Source organism: Mustela erminea, chromosome 12, assembly GCF_009829155.1.
Source record: "Mustela erminea isolate mMusErm1 chromosome 12, mMusErm1.Pri, whole genome shotgun sequence".
In the NCBI taxonomy this organism is placed as follows: Eukaryota; Metazoa; Chordata; class Mammalia; order Carnivora; family Mustelidae; genus Mustela; species Mustela erminea.
Window position 1 is genome coordinate 7,556,757 of NC_045625.1, and position 25,156 is coordinate 7,581,912.

A 25,156-nucleotide genomic window follows, 5' to 3' on the forward strand; every position below is an offset into this window, starting at 1 on the left:
GGATCCTGAGATCAAGACCTGAGCTGAAGGCAGAGGCTTAACCCACTGAGCCACTGAAGTTGAAAGACTCCAACCCCTAATAGTACCTGGCCAAATGGCAGGTGGCTGAGTTGCAGGCTGTGGGAAAGGGGTAAGGAGGGGGGGACAGAAACCAGAGCAGGGTTCCCTAAGGCACTCTGGCTCAGTCTAGAGCTGGGGCCACTCAGTGGAGGCAAAACTTGCAGCCAGTTGTGCAGCCCTGGGGGTGGGGTGGGGTGGGGTCAGGGAAAAGCTGCATTGCGGGTGTGGGTCCTGACGTAGCCGAGGCCTGAAGGCAGGAAGACCCTTGAATGTGCAGGGCTGGGAGCCCACGAGCTGCTCTGGGCGAGCCTCCAACGCAGACTGAGGAGGGCCTGCCGGACAGCCACCCGCCAGCAGGTCCCCAGCCGCACTCCCAACGGCCACTCAAGGCAGCACAAAGGGGGCTCTGAGCTCAGTGGAGCCGCCACACTGAGCCCCATTCATTCTCCCAGGGATGCGGCCACGGCTCTGGCACCCAGGCCAAGGCAGGACTGGCCCAGCACTCACAAGCCTCAGCGACACAGCCTCAGCATGGCCTGGGGTTCCTTCGTGGGATCTCCCCTGGAGACTTCTGGGTCTGTGCCAATCTGCCCCCCAGCCTGAACCACCCCCATCCCTCAGCAACAACCCCCAGGGGCTGCCGAGGCCACGGAGGACTAACCTGGGCCAACATTTGCTCCTTTCATCCTCCCAACAACCCCTGGAAATGAGAGTCCCTGTGACCCCATTTCATGGATAGAAACTGAGTCCCCAAGAGGTAAAGCATCTAGCAAAGGGTCACACAGTAATTCGGGAGTGCCAGAAACCCTGCACTTAGCCCAAGTCACTGGGACTGCCTCCCAGGAGAGAAGCCAGGGGACCCACCTTCTGTTTCTGTGAGGAAGACCCCTAGACCCCTGTGAGGAAGGCCCTCCTCTCTCTTCTGACAACTGGAGGTTGGAGGGAGCACAGGCCTGGAGGCTAGGACACCTGGGTGTCTGTTTGTCCGGTCTCTGCTCCTCTTCAGCCTCAGTTTGCTCATCTGCAAAATGGGACAGTACCAACACTTGCCTCACAGGTCTGTTGTAGGGACTCAGTGGACGATTTGTGGAGGCTTTCAGCTCCATGCCTGGCTCGTGGTCAGGACTCAGTGGAAGGATCTTTTCTTGCCAAGTCCATGACCCAGAAACCCCCTCCTTTCATTTGAACTTTGCACATTGTCCCTCTCCAGGTCTGTCTGGGAGCAGGACCCTGCTGTCTTGGTCTCATAGGCTGTGTCCCTTTTCCCTTCAGGGTCTCAGTTTCCCCCTCATCCCATTAAGAAGGTTCAGTCAGATGCTTCCCCTACCAGGGCCCAGCATCCAGTTGCCGGGGGGAGGGGGTGGCAGGGAGCTCAGGAGCTATAGGAGTGGAAGTCAGGACCTCGGGCCCCATAGCTGGACAAGCAGGGCCTAATTCCAGATAAGCTGAATTTGGCGGTGGGTTGGGGGCGGGGGGGTTGCAGCAGCTCAGTTTCCCCATCTGTAAAATGGGAACAAGAGAAACAACATTTACCTCCTAGGACAAGAGGACCGAGCTCTCTTGCTGGAATGTACTAAGTGATGAGAACACACTAGAAGGCCCCACCTGACCATGGACTTCCTCTCCCCTCTCTTGAAGACTTGGTTGCCAGCCTGGGGGCCAGGATAATCATGTCCAATCATGCTGTTAACTGTGTTCCTTGCATTTGTGCCCATTCTAGAGAACAGGTAACCAGGGATTCAAGACAGCAGTAACTTGTTGCAGTACACAGAGCTGGGATTTGAAACTCCTGGTCTTGTGGTCCCCTTAAGCCCAGCAGCTGCAGACCGCCTCCACAGGTGTCTGGAACAACCTGTGTAGGGGAGTTTCACTTCCTCATCTCTGTCCTGCCCGCATGAGCAAGACCCACACGTATACACACACACTGTGGGCTAAGGGACCTCAACGGGGGAGATATAACCCAGTCTGTGCCATCAACCTGCCATATGACCTGGGACAACCTCTTTGCCTGTCTGTGCTTTGGTCTCCCCAGTCTGTACAATGGGTACGCTAGACCAAACTATCACTGAGTCCCCGCCGGCTTAAGAAGCAGTGACCGTGCCCCGGTGAGCACCCATGCTGTCCCAGGCTCTGCGCCAAGCACTAGATCCTGTGAGGAAGGCGTGGCTCACGGTGAGGACCCAGAGGCTCAGGGAGGTGGGTGGCTTAGCCAGGATCACACGGTGACAAAGAAGCCAGCCAAGGCTAGAATTGGGTCTGGGTGGTCCCAGGGCTCCAGGCCTGACCACAGCACTCTTCGCTGCCGCCAGCCCTTCCCCAAGACACTGAGGCTAGGGACAAACAGCCCTGTGGGCAGGCCTGACTCCCGGCACCCTTCCAGCCGCTGGCCAGACCCCCTGATAGCCCCCCGCCCCGTGGGCTCCACTCCCGGGGTCTGTGGTTTGTCTCCCGGGCCCTCTGGCTCCCATGGGCTTGTGGTCTGCCCCTGCCCCACATCCCATCAGCCAAGGCCAAGGAGGCAGCCCACAGGGGCCCAGAATGGGGGAGGCCCTGGCCCCCGCCCCCTGTGGAGAGGATGGGGAGGGTGGAGCTGTGGGAGTTTCACTGGTTTAAAAATACCCAGAGGAAGCGAGTGAGAGGGTGAGAGAAAGGGGAAGGGGAGGTGAGGGAGGAGCGTCCCAAGCCGTGAGCGGCCACTTGCCCACCAGCCAGGGGATTTGCACGACTTGCCAAGATGACGGAGGGGCCCAAGAAAGCCAGCAGAAAGTTCAGTGAGTGCGGGGGCCCTTGGCACTGCCCTTCATCCCTCGGTCTGTCCGTCCAGCTCGGCCTCTCTCTGCTTCTCTATCACGGTCACATTTCTGCTTCTCGTTCTGTCCATCTCTGCCTCTCTCTGGAGCTCCCTGCTTCTGGGTTCCTTGTGGCCATCCCTCGGTCACTCTGGCCCAGTAGCTCTCTCTGTCTCCACCTGGTTTGGCTCTCCATCTCTGCTTCTTGTCTCTGACTCTACCCATCTCTGTTTTCTTTGTCCCTGCATTCGTCTGTGCGTCCGTTTCCGGTCTATCTTGGACCCCATGGCCGGGCAAGGGAAGACCTCCACACGCCCCATGCCCTGCCTCTGGGGGCAGTGGGGGGGGGGGGTGCTGCTGGGTTGAAAGTTCCTGGGGCTGGAGTGTGTGTAGGTGTGCCATGGGATGCTGTCCCGTGTCTCCAGCAACAGGGATGCTGGGACCCAGTGCAACTCGATGAGGGGTCATACTCGCCAAGGCTCTATTTCCCCAGGTCGGTCCCCTCCTGGTCTCAGCAAACTTCTGCTTCCGTCTGCCGGCATGGGGGTGGGAGGGGGCCAGTGTACAGGGCCAGGATTATGACTGCATTCCACGGATGAAAATACTAGGGCCCGGAGACTTGTCTGAGGTCATATAGAGCTTCAGAGCAGGGCTCAATGCCATGTCCCTGAATTTAGGCCTCAGTTTCCCTCCCTGTCCCACTACTGTTTCCTCCACACCTCCTTGGTGCCCAGGAGACCACAATTTTGGTCCCCCTCCTGACAACTGGCACATTTCTGGCCCATGGCATAGCTTTCCAAGAGCAAGGCTTCAGAATTTTCAGACAGTGTTTATCAGAAGGCAGAGGCTAAGACCAAGGAGGGAGTGGGCTTGGCTAGGAGGAAAGCCCCAGAACACTGACCCCAGCCACCCAGAGCCCTGAACCGTCATCCAGGCTCAGCCCTGCTGTGTGACCCTGGGCAAGCCCCTCCTGTCTCTGGGCCTCAGTTTCCTCTCTCATCAATGAGGACATCTTACCTATATATTCCAGCATGGTGGTGAGGACCTGAGGAGGCAGAGGGTGCCCAGGAAGTGAGAATGCCAAGGTTTTCCCTTTTCGCTCATCACGGAGGCCATAGGGTTGTCAGATGGTGGTGGTTTTGAGGAGGGGGCGGGCAGTCCCACAGTGGGGGGTGGGGGGTGGGGGATGGAGGGAACTCACACACGCTCCTGCGGAAATGAGAAGATAGTATCACCCAAGCCCGGCAGCTTGAGTCAGGACGGAGCACTCAGCTGACAGGAAGGACAGAACCTCAGAGAGTGGGCCCCCCAGACTCCCAACAACCCCCTCCACACCAGGTGCTCAAACACACCACACACACACACACACACACACCCGCCCCTCCTCTCCCCAAGCACACAAATACGCTTCGCTTCACTCCCTGGCTATGCCACCTGGGGCAGTTCCTCCACGGCTCTAACCCACACTTCGTCATCTGCAAAAAGGGAAATTTAACTTGTGCCATTGAACTGTGCTGGGAATTGATGCCTGCAGCATATCTGACTAACCAGAGGCATTTGCTGTGATCACCATCATTGTCTCCATGACTATTATGTTACTTACAAGCTTTCCTTCAGACCTCCTGCTACCCACAGGAAGCGGGTACTACAGTCTCTATTTTGCCAATGTGGAGAATGGGGCTCAGAAAGGTCAAGCAACTTGCCTAAGGTCACACAGCTAGGATGTGCAAGAGAAGGGATTGAAAGCCAGGGCTCCGTGACTCTAGAGCTGCCGGGTTTTACCATAACAGAGGGGAAGTCTGTGAAGCCCTGACTCTCCCTGAACCCTCTATAAGAGGAACAACATGTGTTTTTTATTGTTATTATTAATGCTGTAGACATTAACCCTTTCCCTCCTTTTCCTCCCCTACCAGAGTTCTTCAAGTTCAAGGGACTCGGGAGTCTCTCCAACCTCCCTCGGTCCTTCACTCTGAAACGGTCCTCAACCACCCTCAGTTTCGGGTCCCATCTGGAGCCTGACCCCTTTGAGGCTACACAGGATGACATGGTCACTGTCCCCAAAAGCCCCCCAGCCTATGCCCGCTCCAGTGACATGTACAGCCACATGGGCACCATGCCCCGTCTCAGCACCAGGAAGGCTCGGGACCAACAGGCTACCCAGGAGACCAAGGAAGTGGACCAACCCCACTTGGCGCCCCAAGGTCTGCCCAACCCTCCAGGCTTAGAGGCAACCAAGGAGATGGTGGTTGCGACCAGTGTCCCCCTGGAGGACACCCTAGCAGTGGGACCCAATCCTTCGGCGATGGGCCCCACAGAAAAGCCTGAGGATCTCAGGGCAGACGGAAAAGAAGAAAGAGGCCCCAGGAATGTGCCTCCAGAAAGGTTGGTGCCCACCGGGGTAAGGGGCGTGGGGGAGCTGCAGGGATGGTGTCTCTAAGCCTCCTGCCAATAGAGCCTGGAGAAGACCCCCCCACACTGGGTGGGGGATAAAAGCCCTACACATTAACTTACTACAGACCAGGTACTGTGCTTCATCCTTCACTTGCAATTAATTCTCAAAAAACAAAACAAAACAAAAACATCTGGTGCAGGGAAGATTCTGTTGTTTCCATATGACGGACAAGGAAGTTGAGATTCAGAGAGGGAAGTTGTCTGCCCCAGTCAGGTTGCACATCTGACAAATGACAAAGTGGTATTTGAACTAAGACCCACCTGACTTGCCCTAGATAGCCTCTAGCAGGGGCCCTCAGCGGCTAGCTGGGTGCCAGACCCAGTCACTGGATCCCCGCCCAGGGCCCCCACACCCAAATCACCTCTGGTGGACAATACTGCACCCCTTAGTTCTGCTGGACAATACTGCACCCCTTGGTTGCCACTTAACTTGTTTATTGGGTGAGTCGAATTCATGCAAAAATACAGATTGTGATGGTATCACCCTAGCTCCCGTTTAAGACGCACCCGTTCTACTGGGTGTCAAAACCAATGTTACTCATGGACGATTCTGCAAAAGCATCTGTCATTAGCCCCATCTTACAGATGGGGAAACTGAGACTCACCCAATGTGGTAGAGCTGGATTTGAGCAGAAAACTGCTTGTCTCCTGTGGCCACACACTCATGTCTCACATTGTACCCACCACCCTTGAAGACCTACAGCTCTGTGCTTGTGCCCTTGGGGAACCCATTCAATCCCAACCATAACAGTCTCCAGCTTTTCAACCCTCACAGCCTGTGTCTAAACCACACCCATCAGATGTGCTTCTTGAAATAAAGAGGGAAAATAAACCCAGGTGAGCAAAAATAATTCTAGGGCTGGTTTTGGGACCTCCCTTCAGTGGATTTTCTCCAAGACACCAAGCACAGCTTCTGTGTGCTGGGGTAATTGTGTCTAGACCGCTGTTCAATGGGAAGAAAGATTTTGTAAAGCTGCAGAATGAATCCAGCCCAGACTCTGCCTCTTACTGACTGCATGACCTTGGATAAGTCTGTTCCCTTCTCTGAGCCTCAGTTTCCTCGTTTGATGGAAGGGCATAATGAGAGCACCTACCTTGTAGGGGCGTGAGGGGAATTCAAGAATAACATACAGGACTTGTAAAATCTTAGCACAGGGCTTGGCACGCCAGAAAGTGTAAGTGCTTTTCCTTCGTCTCTAATTGCTCCAGGCTGCGGTCCTCTGCCATCCCCCTACTTAGTCCAGCCCTACTTGGGCGTGGAGGAGCAAGGATTGTATGTAAGGGAGAGGGTCTGATAGGTTCCGGGCGGTTCTGAGGCATCCTAAGGTCTGAGATGTGCATTGGGAGTTTGCAGGAGCCGGGCGCGTGGAGGGGCGTGTCTAGGGGGCGTGTCCTTTTCAGGCTGCGCGGAGAGCGGTCGGGGGAGGCGGGCGTTGGAACTGGGCGGGCCGAGAAGGAAGGGTGCGCTCGGGGGGCGTGGCCTTCCGGGCCCCCGACGCTGACAAATGGGGGGAGAGGGCGGAGCGAGACAGGAGGTGGAGGGGCGTGCTCGAAGCGGGGAGTGTCCTTCCCGGCTGGTGAAGTAGGCTGTGGAGCGGCCCCCGTCCGACGAGGGGCGTACCCAGGGCGTGGTCTACAGGTCAGGCTCCGCCCCCGGAGTCGGGCTCTGAGCTCCACAGCTTGGTGGCCTGAGAAAGGCGGGAGCCGTCGGGCTGAGGAGGTGTCCAGGCTGCAGGCAGTGACCGCGGGGAACCATGACTGCAGTGGGACGAAGATGCCCCGCACTGGGACCTAGAGGGTGAGTGACCGAGCTGGCCCGGAGGAGGGCCTGCCGGGCTGGGAATGGTTTGAGGGGAAATCAGTGCCCTTGGGGCAACCAACAAAGCAGGATGCCCAGTTAGCATCAGGGACTTTTAAGCTTCCTTCTGGTGTAATTCTGTGCCTGTCTTGTCCTCGCACAGGTTGCGCATTTACTACTCACAACAGCCCCAGAAGAGGGACACAATTATCGTCCCCATTTTACAGATGAGGAAAGGGAGATTTACTTGCCTGGTTTGCGACAGTATAGGTTAGAACTCCGCCTTCCTGGCTCGTGCCTTTAAAGAATGGGCAGCCCCTTACCCTCCAATAGAGCCCTCTGGGAGGGATGGTCCTGAGAAACTTTGAGGATATCAAGTCTAGCACCCAGGCTTCCTCCCTATGGGCAGGGGCCTCGGTTTTCCTGGCAGCCACAGCAGGCCTGGCCTACAGCAGGCAGAGGAAATAGACAGACTGCCTTCCATTCCCCCAATCAGCCAGTGTCCAATGGTCCTGAGGGGGCTGGGGTTAGCAGATCTGATTGAGCCCCTCCTGCTGTCCTGAGACCCAGTGTCCCACTTGCCCTCCAGGCCAAGCAGGAGACCAGGAATTAGAGTTTCTTCCAGGAGCCCCCAAAGCCCAGCACTGTGTCCCAGAGAGCTGCTTTGCCTGTATGATCTCGGATTTGCCCTGCCCTACTCTGGGCCTCAATCTCTCAGCAGCCCAGAGGGAACCGGATGGTCTCAGATGATACATACAGTTTGGAGAGGAGGGTATTTGAGAATTGCCCCTGAGCAAGACTGGGGCCCCATTCCCAAGTACCCAAGGGAGTCATCTCCGTGGCTGCTCAGGGAATGGTCTAGGCCGAGGTAGATGGTGTCCCTCCCCTTCCCTCTGGGAGGCAGGGTGCACCTGGAGTAGAAGGAAGGAAGGGGAAGAGGTGAGGCTGCAGGAGTTTCCTGGTGCCTTGTTCCTGCTGAGATCATGGGGGATGAGGAGGAAGGAGGGAGGAGGGGCCAGGAGCACAAGGGCTGAAGGGCATTTAGCTCCCAGAGAGGAGACCACCAACCTCGCCTCACCCTACCCCCCCACTCCTGGCACCTCAGCCTATGTGGGGAAATAGCAGGTCCAAAGAGCCCTGACACCCTCCCCTTCAGTCCGTGTTAAGGAGGAGGAAGGGGAGGCGGAGGAAGGGGAGGCCCGGTGAAGGAAGGAGGCCCCAGCACCTTCCACCCACACCCCTGCCCGCACACAGGGATTATCAGGTCAGCGTCCTCCAAGAGGTCAAGATCCGGCTCACAACCGGCCAGACCCTGCCTGAAGCACCCCACAGGTACCGTCTACTACCTAGGCCCTGTGAAGAGGAACCTCTACTGCTTAGCAAGACTCAGAGAGGGGAAGGGATCTTCCTGGGGTCACAGAGAGATAAAGTGTCAGAGCCTTGATTTGATCCCAGGCTTGACCAACCCCCAAGTCATTAGGCCACATTTCACCTCCCACCAAGTACAAATCTCAAAGCCATTTCTATGTTACTTACATGACCTCCCAGAAGCCCGTGGAATAGGGATAATGGGAGCTCATTTTACAGGTGAAGACACTGAGGTTTTATGAGGTTAATAGCTTGCTTGAGATGACACAGTTAGTTGAGTTGGAATTTCATTCACTTTAATATTTACTGTGATGCAACTATGCCCTAGACATTCTTGCAAGTTTTGGGGAGAGAGCAGTGAGCAGAGCAGACAAAACCCTGCTATCATGGAGCCCCGTTCCGGTGTGGGGGAGACACGATAAGACGAGGTGTTATGTGGTCATGCAGAAGAAAGGAGTGCTGGGAGAAATATTGAAATCAGCTAGGGGAATTGGTTGTAGCAGGGGAGTGTCTGGTGGTAGCAATTTGGGAAAGTGAGCCAGGAGAAAGTTCTCTTTGAGGTGATGTTTGAACAAAGGGATGAGGGAACAAACCCTCTTGATATCTGGGGAAGAGTGTGCCAGACCTAAGGAACAGCAGGCGCAAAGGCCCTGAGGTAGGTGCATCCTTGGCCTGTTTGAGGAGTGGCTGAGACCCACAGTGGCTGGAGGAGATGAAGATGTGAGGCTGGGGAGTGGAGTGGTGGGAGGTGAGGCCAGAGAGGAAGCAGGTTCAGATAATGGAAGGCCTGGATGGCCTGGCAAGGACCTGGCTTTGACCCAGGGAGCTGCAGCCATCGGTGGCCTTGAGCAGAGGAGGGCCTCACTCTGACTTATGTTTTATGAGGACCTCTCCTTTGAGGAGGGTTTGAATGCAGTTCTACTCATTGTAAAGTGTCACGCCCAAGCGTCCTTTCCTCCCTGCCAGATCATAGAGCCCTAGGCCCCTCCACCCCCACTCCCAGGGCTGTTCAGAGGGAGACTTGAGAAGGTGGCACCCCACAGGAGAGCTGGGGACACCCAACCCTGTGCCAGGCACTGAGAACAGGCCCAGAACCATCCCCACCCCCCATCCCATTTCCTTTTGGAATGTTGATTCTGGTCCAAGAATTCCCAGCACTCCCCAGAGTCCCACGACCCTCTCGGCCCTGCAGAGTGACGTCAGCTGCTGGGCATCTGGTAGTGATTACCCACCAGGGGAGGGGGCTGTGGTGGGCCCAGCCTGTTTGGCCTCCTCAGGCTCTGGGCGGCTGGTCCTTGTCTTCGGAAGGGGCCCAGCTGCTCCCCGCTCTCATTTCCTGTGGAGACTTTCTCACAGTCCTCAAGACCCCCGGACGCCTCAGGCTGTGGGAACTACGCTGGCTTGGGAAGGATGGACTGTACCCCCACCCCCAGCTGGAGCCACATCCCCCCAAAAACTCTCAGGGGACCTTGTTTGCAGAATCCTGGACCTCTGTGGAGTATGGGGAGGAAGTTGGGTACGTCGCTGACTGCACAACATTGAGCAACTCTCTTGCCCTGTCTGAGTCTCAGTTTCCCCATCTGGGTATCAGGGACAATAACAGCGCCTGCGTCATGGGGGTGCTGTGAGGACTAGATGAGGTAGAGCGTTTGTCCTGAGCTTGGCCCAGAGATGTACCCGGACAAGGAACTGCTCTTGCTCTCCGCACACCCATGTTACAGAAAAGTTCACTGAGGCCCAATGAGGGGAACATGCCCAGGGTCACGCCGCTTCCTCCCTCCCAACAGAGGGCCCTCTCCAGAGCCTAAGAGGGTTCTCTTCCCCCATCCCGGCTCCATTTCTTCTTGATGCCGATTCTGGGCTCGTGGTCCAGTTGAAATATTCATGTTCTTTGCCCTCCCCTCCCCACCTTCTCCTCCTGTCCACCCTAGAGCACACCCCTTTTTCCAGGGGAGCCTGCCTCGTGCAGGGCACAAAGGGGAGCCAGTCCAGATCTAGTCTGAGCCAGCTGTGTGTCCTGGACCCAGTGACAAACTTTAGTTTTCTCCCCTCTCGAGCAGGGCCTCCAGATTACCGGCATTCAGGCAGCACTCCGCCTGTGCCCACCCCTTTCCTCTTCGCCAGCAGATTCCGAGTACCAGTCAGTAGCTCTCTGGGCTCAAAAGCCTCGGTTCTGCCCTGGAAAGAGTGGCTCCCACCTGCCCTATCCTCACAGGGCTGGTCCCCTCTTTGAACACCTGCTGGCAAACTCACCATAGTCAAGAAGAGCGAGAGCACAGAATTGTGGAGAAGGAGCAGGATGTCTTCAAGACAGTGCGGGCCCATCTTATAGTACGTAGGGCAGGGCAGGGGCTAAAGCCAAGAGCATACCTGGCAGAGAATCCCAAAGGGCCCACGGCAAGGTGCCCCGGGGAAAGACAGGGCTGAGCGATGGTCGGAGTGAAGGGTGAGAAGAATCTTCAGTCCCCCAGGAAGGGCAAAATGGGAGATCTCCATGGCTGGGAGCTGGGGCAGCAAGAGGACCCTCACGGGCTTTGAGAACTCCGCATCCTTCCTTCTCAGGATCCTATGGCCCCTCTGGCCCCCTTTACAGAAAAGGCAGTTGGACCCCAGAGAGGTGGAGGCAGGGGAAAAGTTGAGAAGCAGTAGGCAAAGGTTGGGGAAGTGGCCACATAGCCAGGCCTGGAGCCCCAAGGGGACAAACGGGGTCAGAGATGATGGACGGGCAGCCAACCTCTGCAGAGGGCAAGGCGACCCACGGCAACGGAGGGCCAAGGTGGGATAGGACAGCAGCTGCTCTCTGCCGCCTCTCCTCCAGGGTCCCTTGGGGAGCCTCACCGTTGCTCCCAGGCCAGAATGGAGCCTTGAAAGTAAAGCTCAGATTTAAACCTGTGTTGGGGAAATAAAGGATAATGGGCTCTAATTACTGCTCATTAATCCAATTAATTAAGCTAATGTATGCAATAAGTGGTATCAGTTATCAGAACAAATCAGTTAATACAGGCAATTAAAGGGGTTGGTTATTTGAATAATTAATGTGGCTGATTAATGGGACTGATTTAGCTCAATTGTCAGTATTATTTATTAATTGATTTCACCACTAATATTAGAGAGGAAGTACCTTTTAAGTCCGTGAAATAAAAAAGTTAATTAGGGCGCCGGGGTGGCTCAGTGGGTAAAGCCTCTGCCTTCGGCTCAGGTCATGATCTCAGGGTCCTGGGATTGAGTCCTGCATGGGGCTGTCTGCTCAGCAGGGAGTCTGCTTCCCTCTCTCTTTCTGCCTACTTGCTATCTCTCTCTCTCTCTCTCTCTGTCTGTGTCAAATAAATAAATAAAATCTTTTTTTAAAAAGTAAGTTAATTAATTGATAAAGCTGAGTTTTTAAAATTGGAAGCTTTGGGAGCCTGGGTGGCTCAGTGGTTTAAGCCGCTGCCTTCGGCTCAGGTCATGATCTCAGCGTCCTGGGATCGGGTCCGCATCGGGCTCTCTGCTCCACGGAGAGCCTGCTTCCCTCTCTCTCTCTCTCTGCCTGCCTCTCCATCTACTTGTGATTTCTCTCTGTCATATAAATAAATTAAAAAAAAAAATCTTAAAAAAAAAATAAATAAAATAAAATAAAATTGGAAGCTTTGATTTCTGCATTTGATCATTACAATGAGAGGGAGAATGTTCTAGAACTCTCCAAGCACACTGAGATCTGAAGGCCAAGTCGGAACCACTCTGGCCCTAAGGGAGAGAGGAGGTTCCAAGCAGAGGGAACCAAAAAGGCTGTGGCTGGGCTGCAGCTTGAGAGACTATGTTTTGAAGTCAGGAAGGACTTTGCAGAAGGGAAGGTTATGTGCAAAGGCCCTGAGGTGGGGACAAAAGCCAGCAAGAAGCTTAGCGTGGCTGGAGCAGCGAGACAGAAGGGGAAGCAGCATAGGACATTGGGTGTGAGAGATGGTGAGAAGCCAGTCTATAAGGCTCTCAGGAGGACTTTGGCTCTTACTCTGAGTGACACTGGGGTCCACTCCAGTGGGTTGGAGCAAAGAAGATCTGTGCTCTGACTTTCACTTTAAGAGAGTGCTCTGGCTGCCGGAGTGAAAACAAGTCACAAACAACACACAGAGAGGCAGGGAGGCTAGTGATGAGGTGTGGCAATAGTCCAGGCAAATGATAACAGTGAATCAGAGGCAGGCATGGTGACATGAAGTCTTGGAAGTCCTGGAGTGTTGTAGAGGGCCAGGGTGAGGTGATAGGGACTAAGTGTAGCCCCAAGCCGGCAGCTCCCTGAGTCTCGGCCTCTGCCCTGAGCTCCCCCATTGGCTCTGACCACCCCAGCCCACTTGTATCTTGGTGCAGTCACCCCCCACCCCACACACACACACAAGGCTCTGTTCCCTCCCCGGGGCCCAAGGGGAAGGAGACAGGAAGCAGGAGGAAACACTGGGGCGATCCCAGTGTCCTGGCCAGTCTGTTCCCAGCAGTGAGCGGATTTCCGGGACTGAATGGCAGGAAACTCTGGGATGGGACACCTCACCCGGTCAAGCTGGCAGAGGTGAACCGTGCAGGGGAGGGGTCCCTACTTCACCTCGCTCCCACCGTTGCAAGACAGAGAGAACCAAAAAGGCTGTGGCTGGGCTGCATGCAGCTTGAGGGACTATGTTTTGAACTCAGGAAGGACTTTGCAGAAGGGAAGGTTAACAGCAAGGACTCTAGAATGTCAGAATAGGGAGGGCTGTCAGACAGCTTCTCAGTGAGGAGCCCCTAGCCTCAGAAGCAGGGGGCACCGCGTGTGTGGAATTCTGCCCTGGGAATCCACACCTCATCCGTGATTTTTTTTTTTTTAAGATTTTATTTATTTATTTGACAGAGAGAGATCACAGGTAGGCAGAGAGGCAGGCAGAGAGAGAGAGAGGAGGAAGCAGGCTCCCTGCTGAGCAGAGAGCCCGATGCGGGGCTTGATCCCAGGACCCTGAGATCATGACCTGAGTCGAAGGCAGCGGCTTAACCCACTGAGCCACCCAGGCACCCTCATCCGTGATTTTTAAAGCTCAGATTTTTTGGTGTATGTTTTAAATTCAATCTATTTTATTAAATTTATGACATTCAAATTTAAACATTGGGCTTCTGGATGGGAGGAAGCAGTTCCCCAGAGTTTGACTTCCCTCCCTGTTTTGCAGATGGGACTACGGAGGCCTGTCCTAGCCAGAGAACCAGGGCCCAGCCTGACAAAATTAATCCTACCGCTAGTGATCTACACACTGCTTGGGTACTTACTATTCACGTATTCCTTTAAGCAATCATAAACTGCTACTATGTGCCAGGCACTGTGCTGGGGGCTTAACAGTGAGACAAAGTCAATGCCCTCATGAAGGTTTCAGGTAATTAACAGTCAACAAGTAGGGGCGCCTGGGTGGCTCAGTGGGTTAAGCCTCTGCCTTCAGCGCTGGTCATGATCCCAGAGTCCTGAGATCGAGCCCCACATCAGGCTCCCTGCTCAATGTGGGGCCTGCTTCTCTCTCTCTCTCTCTGCCTACTTGTGATCTCTGTCAAACAAATAAATCAAATCTTTTTAAAAAACAAAAACAAAAACAGTCAACAGGTAAATGTAAAATGATCATTTCAGGCAGAGGCTGCGGAAAATAAAGGAGAGCTGAAGACAGAGAGTGAAGGACCAGAGACTGTTCTAGGTCGGGTGGCCAGGGATGGCTTCTCTGACGAGGGACATTAAGCAGAGCCCCAAATAAACTATGGGTGAGGCGAGCTGCGTGAAGGTCTGGAAGCAGGGAGTTCTAGGCAGAGGACAACAAGGGCAAAGACCCTCTTACAAGAGTGAACTTGGCAAAGAGGCCAATGCGTCTGGCCAGAATGAGGGATAGAATGAGTGAGCGAGGCATATTGGGGGTTGGCAAGGTAGATGGTCAGGCGCCCCGAGGCTACACAAGGCCTTGTAGGCTGGGGAACATACGGCCCTGTTGATGCCTGTTTTTCCTGCATAACCGCTTAACTCTCACAAGGAAAGAAAGTTCTGGACTGGGTGCTACATTACACAGCCAGCCATTTGCAGGCCAGAGAGGGGTTTAGATCTTGTTCAGGGAGAGGAGGCACTGTGGGGGGGTGGGGGTAGGGGTGGGGTGCTCTGTGCACGTGACCTGCTTGTTCTCACCTGAGTGCCTCTGGGGGAGGAGTGGAGGCCGAGTGGGGCGTGAGAACAGCAGAGAGCCTGCGAGGAGGCTGCTTGCTATGTGCTCCACAGAGCACACGGGGCTCCTGCGTGGGGGAAGGACTGCCCCTCGGAGAGACGTGGTCAGGATCTATTTTGAAAGCAGAGCTGCAGGATTTCCTGAGGGGTGGGTGTGGAGGGCGAGTGGCAGAGGAGGCACAGATGAGTGCAGATTTTTTTGGCCAAGGAAAGCAACAAGGGTGCAGCTGACATCAACTGAGGTGGGAAGCGGATGTGGGGAGCAGGGGCGTGGCAGCAGGGGGGCGGGTAGCACCGTCCTGCTTTAGATGTGACAACTCCTGCTTTAGATGTGACAAGTCGCAACGACTTCAGACATCCAAGAGGAGATGCTAAGGAGGCAGTTGGATTTACCGGGCAGGAGTTGAAGGGGCAGTTTCAGGCTGCATCAGAGAAGGGATGGCAGTTAAGGTCAAGTCCCCTCACGAGAAAAGGATAGTATTAATCTGGCACCTGGAAAGGATAGTCATTCCCGGACCCTGAAGGCGGAAGGGGTCAATTCCACCAGGGCCAACAGTCACCAGCTCAGCATGCTGCTGAGTGGGCCCTTCTTCACTGGGCAGAGAGTGTAGGGTAGATGGGGGGTGGGCAGGAGGCTGAGCCCCAGCCCAGGGCCACCAGCATTTGGAGTGGAGTAGGGTAAGAACCCTTGAGCGTCCTGAAGCCGGGTGAAGACAGCATGATTCAGGAAGCGGGCCTGTTGTTAGGCCTGTAACACTGATCAGCTCCCAGAGTCCTTGCAACAACCCAATGAGGCCAAGGCTGTCATTGTCCCCGACTTCCAGGTAGGAAACCCAGGCTCAGAGAGGTGAGGGGACTTGTCCAGGGTTGCACAGCTGGTGAGTGGAGCAGCAGCCCTCTCCGCAGATTCCAGTGAGTGTTATCGGCAGCCGCACCCCCTCCTGTCTTCAGGATGAGCTCTCTTGGCATGCTCAGGCCAGGTGCTGACAGCCGGGGGGCCAGGAAAGGCTGAGGACATTCACCTCTCTTCTCTTCTTCCAGGGTTGCTGGAGAGCCAGAGGCTGGCGGGGACTATGTGAAGGTAAGCGGGGCCAAGCAGGGGACACCGGATGGTTCGAGGGCTGCTCCCTGAAGGGCAGAGTTCTTTTCTGAGCCTTGTTAGGGGCCATACCTCACCACCTGTTCCCAAGAGGAGAGGGTCTCAGGGTCCGGGCAGCACTCGGGTCTGGTTTCACTCCCAAGGATCTTCTTCCCATGCGTTCCATCATTCTCTATTGACCCCAAACCCAGGACCCCCCACTGTTTGTTACCACCAGACTCCCTCCCTCCCTGCCCCCCAGCTGCCAACTGCCCTGGGCCCTGGGGTGTCTCCTTGCTCAGACCCAATTCCCACCCACTCTCTGAGCTTGTGCTGGTGTTGAGAGGTGGGAGCCAGAAAAGATGGCTCAGTTTTCATCATGGAGAATGGGCCCGCCCGGCTCACATTTACCAAAGCTTAATTTGTCCTGGGCGTTGGGAATGTTAGGAAAGCAGCTTTGAAACAATGCCGATAAAGAGAGTAACATAACATCTTGTGAGCCTACTGTGTGCAGAGCCCTGTGCTGGCTGCCAGCCAGGGAGGGGAGACAGCGCTGAGCTCTGTACATGAATGAGGTCTTTGATTTCTTCCCTCATCACTGGGCAGGGAAGGCCTTCCTGTACCCATGTACATATGGGGAACTTGGGGCCCAGAGATGCACAGTGAGTTGCCCACAGCCACACAGCAACTACGGGGCAGAACTGAGATTGCAATCCCAATTTTATTTGATCCCAACTAGGGTTGCTATGGGCTCAATGAGTCCATGCCCTTAAGTAGGGTTGCTGGACCTGGACTAGAGCTGGCTGGCCTGGCTCCTGACCCTGGAGACATTCCATTACCGAGATACTACCTATAAAGCCCCATGTAAGTGATAGGCCATGAGGCAGCATGGGAAGTGCTCAGATATCTGCCCCTCACTGTCATCAGAAGCCTCAGATAGGAAGCCACTGGAGCTCAGCAGGTAGGGGATGACTTTCAGTTTGGGAGATGGGGAGGGGGAGATCAAAGAAGGCTTTCTGGAGGAGGAGACATTGAGACCAAGCCATTGCACTTGACCAGGAATGTTCACCAACATCCCGTTCCCAAAGGAAAAGCTGAAGAGGGGCAAAGCTAAGCAGAGATAGACAGGAGAGTGGTCCAAGCAGAGGGAAGGGTGTGGGCAAGGTCAGAAAGCAAGCTGGGTGAGCCCAGGAAGTGTAACCCAGGGTAGCGATAAGTTGAGCTGGAGCTGCTCCTGGAATCTGTGCCCTGGCTCTTCATCGGGAGCCCTTACACCATAGGGGTTGGAGGCCTCAGGGAGAACCAGGACCAAAGCCAGTGGGTAGGACACAGGGGACACACAGTTTTCAGATCCCTGGCAGGGTAGTGAGGTCTCCATCACTGATGGTAGTAAGATCCTTATAAGGATTAGTAACTTGTATTTTTCCTTTAGTTTATGGGTCTGAACATGTACTTTAAAATACTATGAAGGAAATAATACCTGTTCATTGGAACTAATTAAAGGACAAAGTCAAAAGAACATTAGTTTTAGCTTCAAGCCTCAGATGGTGGTAGAATCAATAGTTAGTTACCAACCGTCCATTCCTGCCCTGAGGTACTAGCTTTCAGAATTCCAGGTTTCTCAGATCACAATGTGATCAATTCGATTCCAAGTCAAGGGTTTTGAAGTTCCAAGGCCATAAAATTCCACGCTCCGTGCTCAGAGCTTCAGGTGTATTTGTAGAAAACAATCGAACAGGGGCGCCTGGGAGGCTCAGTGGGTTAAAGCCAGGGTCCTGGGATCGAGCCCCACGTTGGGGATCTCTGGTCAGCAGGGAGCCTGCTTCCTTCTCTCTCTCTGCCTGCCTCTCTGACTACTTGTGATCTCTGTCTGTCAAATAAATAAATTAAAAAAAAAAAAAGAAAAGAAAAGAAAACAATTGAACAGCTGAGGTGTAGAGAGGTGGACTCACCTCCCTAAGGTCACACAGCCTGTCAGAAGGATTTGTACCCTTGGCCTGACTGATGCAGAGTCAGTGATGACACCCCCCCCCACCTTATTCTTAGGACAAAAGTCCAGATTGTAAGACAATAAGCTTGGCAATAATAGCATGCATTTATTGAGCATTTACTTTATGCGCATCAACTTAACAGGCATCAAACTCAGGCAAGGCTCAGAAGAGCTCTGTGAGCTCAGCACAGGTATGTTTTCCAGATGAGTGAATCCCACCTCCAAGAGAAGGGGCTGCTGGGGTGGAGGTGCCCCCCATCATGCTAGCTGAACCCAGGTTGGTGCCTTAAGCATCTACTGGCTCTCCATACCCCCAGAGTCTGTCAGTTCAGCATCCCGAGGTTCTCTGCCCGAGTCCCTGATTCCCATTCAGAGGTGAGAAATCCTGGGCTCTGGGAGATTTCCTGAGGCCACAAAGGATTTGGTCAAACGCATACAGGGATTTCTCCAGCTTTAGATATGATTTAATTCAAAGTCTTTGCCTGCTCCGGGTTAGTGAAGGTAGGTACGGTGAGTTGGGGGAGTCAGGAACCCCCTCCACTCCCAGGCCCAGACATCCCCAACTCATCCCGCTGCCCCCCGTCCCCCACCGTGATGGCCCCCCTAGGCGGGTCTTCTGCCCCGCGTCCCCAGGCTCCAGGCAGCCCTGCGGGGCTGGAGCGCGGGGGGCGAGGGGCGGGGAGCGAAGGGCGGGCGGAGGGAGGAACAATGGCCCCCTCCCCTCCCCTGACCGGCTGGAGGGTGGGGTCTCCCCGCCCCGCCTCCCCGCTCCTCCCCCGCCAAGGCGATGAGGTAATCGCGCCGCCGAGAGGCACGCGCAGCCGGTGCCCAGCCCGGTCGCTCCCCGCGCCCCTGCCCCGCCGGCCGCCGCCCCCCACATCGGCCCGGCCCCGGACGCCCGGCCCCACCATGACCGAGCGGTGCAGCCTGTGGAGCGCCCTTTCGGCCGCAGCCTGCTGCTTCTACCGCGGCTCCTTCGTGCAGGTGCAGGTGAGGGGGCGGTTTGGCTCCCGCCAGGCGCTCCGGGCTGAGACCCCGGCCGCTCCGCCCGGGGCCCGGGGTGGTCTGGGAGCCGCAGCCCGGTGGCGCCTCGCAGGGTCTGGCGGGGCAGGGGCAGGGGCAGGGGCTGCAGGAGGGGGCGGGGTCGCCCCAGCCTCACCTCTGGGCGCCCCGCGGCTCCGCAGGGTGAGGGTCCCGGCTGCCGCTCCCGGGACTCGCGGCTGCGGGGCTGCCGTTTCGGTCCTGCCTCCTCCGCAGGCGGAGCTGAGCTGGGGCACTGGGTCCTGGGAGCTGCGGTCCCCGGCGTCCTGCCGGTACTCCGGCGAGCGCTCCGGCCCCTGCGGCTGACCCGGGCAGCCTGGCTCCCCATTGTACCGGGAGCGCTGGGCTGGGGTCCGAAGGCTGAGTGAGGGGAGGGAAGCTGAAGGGGTGCTGCGGGTACCGGGGCTAGGGCCAGAGCGCCCGTCACTCTCCCGCCATCTAGGTGGGCTGGGGCAGGCTCGGGGAGCGGGGCTCCCAGCCCAGGCGGCCGGGCAGTGCCGGACCGCGCCGCGGCGGTGAAGGGGTTAAACGGAAGGGGGTGGAGGGGCGGACCCGGACCCCGCCTCTGCGGAGCATCATCTGGGGATGGCCTTGCTTGGGGTTGCCAGACCGTAGGAAGCTGGAGGGGGCTTGCTGGGCGCGGGCTGGGGGTTAGGGGTTAAGACCCTGACCGGAGGTCTCTGCGCTTTTTGCTCCGGAAACCCCTGGGGGACGCCGGCCGCGTCACCCCTGCACTCCCCGGGGCTCACACACACACGCTCCGAGCCCGCCTGAATGACGGCCCCGCCGGCAGCGGAGCGCAGCATCCCCGCACCGGCCAATCAGGCGCGCGCAGGCGGGGAGGCGGTGAGATCATCTCTGGCCAATAGCGGTGCGACGAGCGCAAGGATGCTGCATTCGCGCCCCAGCCCGCAACTCTCACCATCCCCCCCACCAGTCTTGGGAGCTGGGGACCCCCTGGTCGAGAGTGAGGAGGAGGACACAGGACCCTAGGGTTCCCCACTCTCGGGTGTGTGGGAGCACCAAGTTGGTTTCCCCAGATTCTCCCTGGGACCATTGATTATGGCTGGAAAAGTGGAGACCAGTCTCCCCACCCCCTCACCCCCGCCCGTTTACAGATGCAACCCAGGCTCAGAGAGGAAAAATGACTAGCTCAAGGTCACACAGTGGTAGGCAGCGTCTTGTGGCCAGCTTCTTTACCTCACAGCCCACTCCCTTTCGTTTCCCCATGTCCATCCCGCTCCCGCTGTGGAACTGGGGTGAGTTCTCAGTTACATGCTTTTTGTGAAAGAGAAGAACCCCAGAAGGCTGAAGTACTGGTGTTTTTCCCCTGTGACTCCCAGTCTTCCCTCCCCAGGGTGTGGCATGGTGTAGGAAGGGAGGCCAAGGACCCCAAAGAATAGAGAACTCCAGACAGAAGTGTAGGTACCTAAGGACCTCCCCAAATTCAGTTCAGCCCTCAGCCTTCCTACCCTTTGGGGGTATCAGTTTCTACCCTGGGTAGGGAGTGGACGGAATCCCCATCCCAGGACCTGTCTTTTCCTGAGCACCTGTGTCATTGTTGACCCCCACCATCTGTCCCCAGAGCCCTACGGGCTCCTCAAAGCCCCAGTTTTGATGGGTCTATCACCAAGCTGCTCCTGCTCCAACTTTGCTCACCTTGGAGAGCTGTCTGATTGTCCTCCCAGGATCTCTGAAATCCTCTCTGACCCCTCCACCCTCTTCCCTGTCCTGATCAATGGCTGCTCAAACACTCTTTTCCCTGGTCCCTACCCCTGTGTCCCACCCTTCTTGCCAGTGCCTGAAAGCACTAAGCCACTCTCCACATACCAGACCGAATCTTGAAAAACCCTTTGTGGCTCTTCTGTGGCCTCTGGGTAAACCCTAGCTCCCCATAGTAGCCTGACAGCCCTGATCCACCTATCCCCATCATCTCTGCCCTTTTGAAGCTTCCCCTTGCCCCAGGACCTTGATTCTGCCTGCAGGGCCCTGACTCTGCCACTGTCTTCCCAGAAACTCTAACCTGCTCACCTGTTTGCTTGTCTGTCCCTGCGGTGCATCATCTGGGGATGGCCTTGCTTGGGGTTGCCAGACCGTAGGAAGCTGGAGGGGGCTTGCTGGGCGCGGGCTGGGGGTTAGGGGTTAAGACCCTGACCGGAGGTCTCTGCGCTTTTTGCTCCGGAAAATATCCCCTCTTCAGGGACTCAACTCCCTGACTAGATGAGGAGGGACACTGTTAGCTGCTCCCAGAGCCCTCTGTGTATTCCTGGACACTCAGAAAACTGGAGTTCGTTGTCAGTTTCCATGTGACTCTCTCAGAGGTCATCTGTCCTGATGACCTTGCGGCCTTAGCGCTGACACAGGACCTGTCTCAGAGTGGGAGTTTAATCACTGTTGAAACAGTGAAGTCAGAGACTCTAGATATCACTGAAACTGGGAATTAGGGTATCTTGGGAGCAGTGTGGATTCTGGTAAACTGAGGCAGTGTAAGAGCAGAGGGGTGGAGAATGGAGCTGCAGAGTTAGGCTCAGAGATCTTTGGAAGGTGTGAAAACGCAGGGAGTGAATTGGAGGACCCTTGGACCCTGGTGAGTAGGGGGTCCTGGAAAGAGACTGTCACTTGGACTGAGGCCAGGCCCTCTAGAGCCCCCTTTTTTCTGTCTTGCTGTCTGGCCAGTTTGGGGCCAGATCTACCTGTCCTAGAACAGCTATGTTTGGGGCCCGGAGTTGGGGAATGGGAGAGGAAGCAATGTCACGTGTGCTCACAGTGACGAGGACATCTGTGGGCTAGTCATAGTGCTCTGGAGTATTGTCTCCTTTCATCCTTGCAACTCAAGGAGACAGGTTTCTGTCATAATACCCATTTTATAGAGAAAACTGAGGCCCAGAGAACTCAACAGGGCACATCCAGGGTTGGGCTGGGCTTCATGGTGGGACTGCACCTGGCAACAGGACCTCTCTTCCTTCTGCTCTTAAGTATCCAACCGTGGGCCACGGTAGCCAGGAAACCAGGCATCTCCCCCTTCAGCAGGTGGAAGGGGGGTAGTCCTGGGCATTATCTCCATTGAGTGATCTTTGGCTTCCCTGCTTAGCCACAGTTTTGCCATCTGGCCAGGATTGCTTAAGATGGCAAGGAGGAAAGGGCCTTGGGAATTATAAAGGATAGCAGAAATGTCTGTGTGGGGGCCTCTGCTTCTCTGTTTATAGCTGCCTCCTCCACCCTTCCAATGTATAATTCAGCATCCCAGAATGTGTCCTCATCCGCCCAGCCCTATATTTCTGTCGTTGCCTTTGCCTGGGTACCTGCTGCCTTACCTCCCAGATCCACCTGTAGAAATCCTGCCTCTCCCCCATGCAAGATCAGTTCGATGTTTTTGGTGCAGAGTGAGTGTTTCGTTGTCACCATTCCCCCCAGGAAGGCTTCCTGGACCAGTCCTTCTTCCCTATACTTGATTTTCTCTCTTCTAAAAGTCGCAGGGCTCTTTGCCGCTGTCCAGTAGCGTGGTGCTGACCTCATTCTGCTGCAATGTTCCTGTCTAGTTTCCTTCCCCTGCCTAGACTATGAGCTTCCTTGAGGACAGGACCTGGTTTGTTTATTGTCTCATTTACTCCTAGCATGTAGCACAGAGCCCGGAACACAGTAGGGCTAACTGAGATTTCCTTATTCCTGCTGGGCTGGGGACTCAAACAGCTGAGGACCTTTCTGGTGCCTAAGTTTTCCCAGGGTCCTGGGATGGAAGCAGCTCACCTGGGGTAGGGAGGGGTCGGGAGAGAATAAGGAAGAGGGCTTCAGACCAGATGCCAACTCTCTGCTGTCTTCTGCCCAGTTCTCCAAGGAGAAGTACATCTTGGACTCCTCCCCTGAGAAGCTACACAAGGAGTTGGAGGAGGAACTCAAACTCAGCAGCACAGATCTCCGCAGTCATGCCTGGTATCACGGCCGCATCCCTCGTGAGGTGAGTGGTCCCTGGGTGGGACCTTAGCCCCAGAGGTCACCCACCACCTCGGCCAGCTCTGCCCAGAGAGGCTGTGACTCACTGGTTGGTGGATTCAGTCCGAGTAGACTGCAGTGAAGTTGAAGTCATTTAGTAACTGTGTGACCTGGCACAAGTCACTTCACCTCTCTGAGCCTCCGTTTCTTCTATGAGATGGACGGTAATGACAGTACCTGCCTTAAAGGGTTATCATGAGAATAAATGAAACAATGCCCATAAAGTGTTACCCGGAGGTCTGACATGCAGGGGGCTCAATGTTATTGTTAGTGTTGTTATGGCTGATATTATTACTATTATTTTTAACTGTTTTTTTTCCCATGGGTCTATACGTTAGCCTCTTGTTTGTTTGGTTAGTGAGTGTCAGGGCCTAGGATTCTCAGTTTTGGCAAAGTTGAGTTTCTGTGCTGAGGCCCGAATGGGCTGATAGTCACCTGTTCCTTCTTTCATTCATGCTACGGGTCTTTGTCAAGCATTGACTCTGCCAGGCCCTGTGCTGGGCACCAAGAATGTGGCGAGAAAATGTGTGGTGCCCCCCTCCAAGGGCTGGTGGTCTAGTCAGAGTCCAGTAGAAGAAATGCAGGAACGGAGTGTCCAGCAGAGAATGTGGGCTGGCCCTCAGGAGGGGGCACTGAGGACAGAGGCCAGTGAGAGACGGACAGGACTTCACCAAGTAGGCAGGGTGGGAAGGATGTCTGGGCAGAGAGGACAGCTTGAGGGTACAAAGGCCCAGAGATCTGGGAGAACCCTGGGTGCTTGGAGGAATGAGGATTGGAAATTCCCCCTGTCTAACACGAGCCCTGAGAACTGAGTATCAGGTCATGGTGACCCCCAGCCCCCCAGACTCTGCCTTACATTCCAGGGTGTCATGTCCCCCCATTCCCAAGGCTCCGTGCACCAGACCCAGGGCCTGTGGCTGAGTTGCCCCTCCGAATCTGGGTCACTGCATCCCCCTTCCTAAGCTTTAGATATCTCTGTTCCCTGTGTCCCCCAGATCCCAGGTCAGACCCTCCCCTGCCCTGGCCCTGCTCCAGACTGATCACTACCTCCCACAGGTATCAGAGACCCTGGTGCAGCGCAACGGTGACTTCCTCATCCGGGACTCTCTCACCAGCCTGGGTGACTATGTGCTCACGTGCCGCTGGCGCAACCAGGCCCTGCACTTCAAGATCAACAAGGTGGTGGTGAAGGCCGGGGAGAGCTACACCCACATCCAGTACCTGTTCGAGCAGGAGAGCTTCGACCATGTGCCCGCTCTCGTGCGGTACCATGTGGGCAGCCGCAAGGCCGTGTCGGAGCAGAGCGGTGCCATCATCTACTGCCCTGTGAACCGCACCTTCCCGCTGCGCTACCTGGAGGCCTGTTATGGCCTGGGCCAGGGCAGTGGCAAGGCGGCCAGCCCCGCCAGCCCCTCGGGCCCCAAAGGCAGCCACATGAAGCGGCGCAGCGTCACCATGACCGATGGGCTCACTGCCGACAAAGTCACCCGCAGCGATGGCTGCCCCACCAGGTAAGAAGGGGCCCCACGGTGGGCCTCGGTCTCCCCCTTTGGCAAGTGGGGGTATCTGTCTGCAGAGTGCTGGTGAGGGGCGGGAGGCCAGGCCACTGTGAACTGGGCAGATGACTGTCCTGGAGGCTTCCGAGGAAGAGGAAAAGGCAGAGGAGGGCTGAGTGCCGGGTTTGTCGGCAGCCAGGCCCAGGTGACAGCCCCACCTGAGCTGCCTGGGCCCTGCCGCTCCCCTCTTGTGACCATGTTCCTACCGATAAAGGGCCCTTGTGCAGATAGACCCCCAGCCTAGGGGAGCCCCCTGAGGGCTGCTCTGTCCCCGCAGCTGCTGCCCCTGCCCTCCCGCACCTAGCTAGGCCAAGGCGTGCATCAGAGCAGAGGGCTTCGTAAGGTGCAAACCACTACACACGGGATGGGACGTTCCCAGCAATACCTTAATGAGGCCCAGGTGCCTCTGGGGCTGGGTGAGATGAGGCCGGAAAAAGCCACAGCAGGGACCCATTCCTGACGCCCTAGTGTGCCCCCCAGCCCTGTGCGGAGGGCTCTCTGCGCCCAAGTTCATCAATCCCTATGTCCTCCTGGGAGGGAGCGCCTGTGCACACCCCCACTTTATAGACCAGGAAACAGGTGTCAAGAGGGGAAGCCACTTGCTGAAGAGCGGGAGGACTGAGATTCAAACCGAGGTCTGCAACTCCAAAGTCTGTACCCCTCATTTCTATGGCCTCCCTTGTTATTTGCAAAGAGACCTGCCCTCCTGTGCCACCAGCCCTTGGATAGAGCCCATCTCCCTAGGCCTTGGCTGGGTGCTTGCGGTTGGATTCTCTGTGGGTACTTTGCCTGTAATTTAGAATCAGTGCCTGTAATGGTGCCAGCATCTGGCATTCTGAGCATAGTGTAGG

The 25,156-nt window shown here is 56.0% G+C and overlaps 1 protein-coding gene across 6 annotated transcripts in view; it reads left to right on the forward strand.

Annotated features, from left to right (window-relative positions):
• The first annotated feature begins 2,683 nt into the window (after window positions 1–2,683).
• SH2D3C (SH2 domain containing 3C) overlaps window positions 2,684–25,156 on the forward strand; it is a 29,194-nt gene continuing 6,721 nt past the window's right edge. The window contains exons 1-5 of one of the 6 annotated variants that reach the window (XM_032308834.1): window positions 2,684–2,831; window positions 4,763–5,231; window positions 15,692–15,731; window positions 22,586–22,714; window positions 23,806–24,260. In XM_032308834.1, coding sequence (XP_032164725.1) covers window positions 2,795–2,831; window positions 4,763–5,231; window positions 15,692–15,731; window positions 22,586–22,714; window positions 23,806–24,260 — 1,130 coding nt within the window. In that variant the 5' untranslated portion in view covers window positions 2,684–2,794. Of the gene's footprint in view, window positions 2,832–2,880; window positions 3,343–4,762; window positions 5,232–6,159; window positions 7,099–13,628; window positions 13,718–15,691; window positions 15,732–17,981; window positions 18,709–22,585; window positions 22,715–23,805; window positions 24,261–25,156 lie in introns of those variants that run through there. The other 5 variants (XM_032308836.1, XM_032308833.1, XM_032308838.1 and 2 more) reach the window with 5 other exon arrangements.